Consider the following 4,861-nt stretch of genomic DNA (forward strand, 5'->3'; position numbering starts at 1 on the left):
GCCACTTGAGTCACAGCGCCCTTTCTGGCTTTTTCTGTTTATGTGGTACTGAGGAATCGAACCCAGGGCTTCAGGCATGCAAGGCAAACACTCGACCACTAAGCCACCTTCCCAGCCCAACAGAACTTTCTAAGTCTAGCTTGCATTTATTTGGATGAAAGAGGAAGATGGTCAGCCAGGATTAGGACCCAGACCTTGTGTCCCACTTTAGCTTCCGACCCTAGATGAGTCTTGTGGTTCAAAAGCGTTATACTCCCTCTGCATCCTTGTCCCAAAGAAAATTATCATTCAGGTTGCTTCTTCCTTCCTGCAATTGAGTACAAAATGGCTCTAGGGTATCTCGGAGCTGCTATCCTATAAACAGGTGGTATTCAGGTCTAAACGTCAGGATCCTTGTGCTACTTTATGGATCTGTATTTGGAAGTTTTAGGTTCCCCTTGCCAGAATTGTGTGTGTGCCAGGCATGAGGAAATAAAAAATAGAATTCTGATTAGAAAAATCTCACACCATAGGAATTGTGAAAGCATTCTTTCAGTTCTCAGTCTCATGGTAAGTCAGACAGCATTCTTAATCATAAACGTTTAAAGCATGGCAATTAGAAGCACTAGCTCTAGGCTGGCATGGTGGCTCATGTATCTAATCCTAGCTGTTCAGGGAGTCTGAGGTCTGAGGATCATGGTTCAAAGACAGCCCGGGCACTAAAGAACATGAGACTCTCATCTCCAATTAACCTCTAGAAAATGTGAAATGTGGCTGAGTCTCAAGGGCTAGGGCAGTAGCCTTGAGCTGAAGAGCTCAGGGACAGCATCCAGGGCCAGAGTTCAAGCCCCATGTTCTCCCACCCCACCCCCCAAAAAAGCTCTAGAATTGACTTCCTGTGTGACTTAGCACATTTTTCTTTAATCTTCTAGCACTTTAACTTCCTCATTTCCAGAAGGAAGTTGGAATTTTAAGTTAATACATCTGAAGCACTCAGCACCTGGCACAGAGCACACACTGTGGAAATGTTTGCTGTTGTTTGGTAGTATCTCTTTTTCCCTGGAATATTGAAATTTAATAAAATAATATGAGTGAGTTGTTTCAGTGCTGATACTGGGGCTTGAACTCAGGGCCTAGATGTTGTCCTCTTAGCTGTTTTGCTCAGGGATAGAGCCCTATTACTTGAGCCACACCCCTGCTTTCAGCTTTTTGCTGGTTAATTGGGGATGAGTTTCATGAAGCTGGTTACCTGTGTCTCATGCCTGTAATCCCAGCTATTCAAGAGGCTTTCATTTGAAGATTTGGGTTTGAGGCCAGCCTAGGTAGGAAAGTCTGAAACTCTTAATTTCAATTAACCAGCAAAAAGGGGTAAGTAGAGCTGGGTGGGGCTCAAATGGTAGAGTGCTAGCCTTGAGCAAGAAAGGTCAGGGACAGACCTATCCAGTTTTTTTCTCGCCAGTCCTCAGATTTGAACTCTGGACCTGAGCATTGTCCCCGAGTTTCTTTTTGCTCAAGGCTGGAACTGTACTACTTTTGACCCACAGGGCCACTTCCAGCCTTTTGTTTATGTGATACTGGGGACTCAAACCCAGGGCTTCATAATACTAGGCAAGCCCTCTACCACTAAGCCACATTCCCAGCCCCAACCCACCTGAGTTTAAGCACCTGCAGGGAACTCTTTTCTTCATCATGGACTTGTCTGCCCAGCTAACTTGAATCTACAGTCCTTAAATCTGTGTGCAGGATTACAGAAATGAGTCATCAGCGCTCAGCAGGATTATTTGTTTCTTCTTGCTGTGTTGGGCATTGAACCTAGGAGCTTGAGCATCCTAGGTAAGCATTTAGCCCACTAAGCATCATTTAGTGGCTAAGTAAAGAAAGGGGATGGGGCAGTCATTTTTCTTGCTTTTTCTTCTGCTATCCTTGGTATTCCTGACTGCCCATTTACCAGGCAAGAGATGTGTCAACTATGAGATGGAAGGAGTTTGACAAGTATCTAATTACATCATATATGAACCTTCAGCAAATGTTTTCATTCTTAGCCCTCCCTCCTCCCCCTTTCTAAGCACCTCTGGAGCCTATCTGCTTATTTATGGTTAGTCTCCCCTGACAGCTTCCAAGTCTTATCTCCCTCCCATCTGTTCCATCTTCCAAAGTCATTCCTGTTACTTTTCCTTCTGCCCTCTAATCCCTCAAGTACATATCCATTTTCAGCCCTTTTCTGTCAAGCCAGGAAGAAGATACAAACCTAAATCTGCTGTTAAACCCCCTGGTCCAAAACGAGAAAATACTTTCTCATTGAGAGATCCTAAATGTATCAACAGGTTTATTTTATAAAGCCAAAAGCTTGATAACTCCTAAGAATCAAACATTAGCCAGAAAAGTTTTCCAACAAAGACCCTTTTATTTATTAAACCAAAAGAAATTATTAGTTAAATCACCAGGAATTTTTTTTCAGCACAATATTTAACATCTTAATGACCATCAAGACCTGGGCTCTAGGGCTTGCTCTGCCTCTCCCAGTCCTTAACGGGGTTTAGAGGGAAAGACATCATTAATAGAGACCAGTCAGATGGTTGCAGGTCCTCCTTTTCCAGTCATTGGACAAGCTGCTCAACTCTTGTCCAGAGAAGGAAAAGAGACAGTTTCTCAGAAAACTCTAGTAAAAGAATTTGACATTTCATAAGATTTCTCTTAACAATTTAGACTTATCAATAGTATTGTTTCAAACTCATTTGCTTCTAATTTTCATATTGCAATTAGGTGTTGTGTAGGTAATTTTACTAATCTCACCACCCTGTGCAGAAATGAATCAACCCAGTGTAAAGACAAATCCATCAAATTGGAACAGCTTCACCTTGCTTTCAAAAGAGGAAACAGGTTTAGTTTTTTTCTGCTCCTCACCTACCCAGGAAACAAACACGGGACCCTCCTCCCCCAAATGTTACTTCTGGCCTTGGAATGTACACACAGGAAGCTTCTGATGACCTGATTCAATCAATCTAGGCAGGACAGCTGGAACCACTATGCAGGCAGTCTTCTTTGGCAAGTTCTGAAAATCAACTCTTGTGACTCATCCATCATCGTGTACGAAGGCTTGAAGTTCCTAACAACTTCTGCTATTCCATCTCACGAGTTAGGCTCAGAGGAAGCGTTGGAATTATCAGGAGCAGCAGCAGCAGCAGCAGCAGCGGTAGTGGCACCACGAGGTAGAACCTCTATAACTCGAGGCTTGTCAATGATCCGTGCAGTCCTGTTTCCCTTTTCCACGATGCCGACAATCCATGCTTGGTGACCCTCTCCGTACTTGGAAGATTTGATTTCAGAACAAAAGCGAGCGGCCTGTTCCCTTGGTAGGCAAATAAGCAACCCTCCGGAAGTTTCAGCTGAGGTTCCTTGGAGGAGTCCATACCGCCCACTGGCCTTGCTGACCGCAGCCATCTTCGCAATGATTGGCAGATTATGAATGACAAAAGACACCTCATTTCTTTGCTGTTTTGCCAGATTCTGAGAGTGTCCTAAAATGCCAAAGCCTGTGATATCGGTGGCTGCATGGGCATTAAAGGTGTGCATCAACCCAGCTGCAGTTCTGTTCAGGGTAGCCATATTGAACATGGCTTCTTGATAGGCCAGCTCTACTTCTTCTCTGGAGACCACCATCTTGATCTTACTCCATCTCTCCGGGTTATCCAACCATAGGTGGGCATTGACAGCAACCTGAGTCCCTAACGGTTTGGTTAATACTAGCACATCCCCTACCACTGCGCTGTCGGGCATGATGAATTCATTGGGTTGACATACCACAGTGGCAACTCCACCGATGATAATCCAGGGGTTGACCACTGTCTGTCCACCTGTCACTGCGGTTCCTCCCTCCTCAGCAGCATCCCGAAAGCCTTTGACCATGAGCGGTGTCACCTTTTCTCGTTCTTCCTCGCTCATGCTCTGGCTGACACTGAGTAACATTAGCATGTTGTCACATTCAGTAATGCCCATGGCGTAGAGGTCACTCAACACGTTGGCACAAGCTATTCGCCCCATCATATAAGGATCTTCCACTAAGGGGTAAAAGAAGTCAGTGGTCTGGACTAGCGACAGACCCCCGTGCCTCAATGGGATAACACACGAATCCATCCCAATGCTCAGGGTGGGGAAGGCTTGCAGGCCAGCTTCCTGGGCCACCTCGTCTAGGCTTCCAACCAAGCCGGGGCCCAGCGGGGGCCGCATGGCCGGCTGAGTCAGTCCCTCCAGGAGCTTGAGCAGCGTCTCCTGGGGGACCTTGCAGCCTCAGCCCTTCATGCCGGAGAAGCCCGTCAGCCGCCAGGTCGGGCTGAGGCCCAAGGCCTGGGGTTCAAAGGGCCGGTAGCTCGAAAAGCCCCGGCCCAAGGATAAAATCGCCGGGCCCGAGGAGCCTTCCGCCGCCACCACCATCGCCGCCATCGCCTCTCCGCTGGCGCCCGCCGCCGCTTCTGCCATGACGCCCGCCTCGGCTGAGACAGGAGGCGTAGGGGAGAAGGGGGAGGAAAAGAGAGAAGGCTTTAAAAGAATTTGTTTTCTACTCGAGTTAATTTGAATTAACAGTCAAATATTACCCGAAGAGCTGGCTCCCTCACGCGACCCGCGCGGCACGACCACAACGCGCGATTCACGCCACACCGGTGGCTTCCGGAGCCTGGAGCCGCCGGCTTCCTCTATTTATACAGACGTGGTGATTGACAGACGCGCCATCCAATGAGGACTCTTGCCCGGAGAGGCGTGTCCTCTCACTCCCAGAGGCGCTCGCAACTGCCGGGTTGCAAAATAGACCTCGGCGGGGCCGCGGAACGTCACGTGCGTCCCGTCCGGTGGGCGGGGCTGGAAATGTAAATGATCTCTCCCGGGG

The 4,861-nt window shown here is 47.7% G+C and overlaps 1 protein-coding gene across 1 annotated transcript; it reads right to left on the reverse strand.

Moving 5' to 3' along the window:
- Positions 1-2,363: 2,363 nt before the first annotated feature.
- Sephs2 (selenophosphate synthetase 2) lies at positions 2,364-4,632 on the reverse strand. Its single transcript, XM_090358003.1, has 2 exons — positions 4,572-4,632; positions 2,364-4,469 (listed from the first exon to the last, which is right to left on the reverse strand). Exon 2 carries the CDS (start codon positions 4,453-4,455, stop codon positions 3,109-3,111), a length of 1,347 nt encoding a protein of 448 aa, XP_090214129.1. The 5' UTR covers positions 4,456-4,469; positions 4,572-4,632; the 3' UTR covers positions 2,364-3,108.
- Positions 4,633-4,861: the final 229 nt, after the last annotated feature.

Source organism: Megascapheus bottae, chromosome 25 (assembly GCF_031878675.1).
Source record: "Megascapheus bottae isolate mThoBot1 chromosome 25, mThoBot2.hap1, whole genome shotgun sequence".
Taxonomy (NCBI): domain Eukaryota; kingdom Metazoa; phylum Chordata; class Mammalia; order Rodentia; family Geomyidae; genus Megascapheus; species Megascapheus bottae.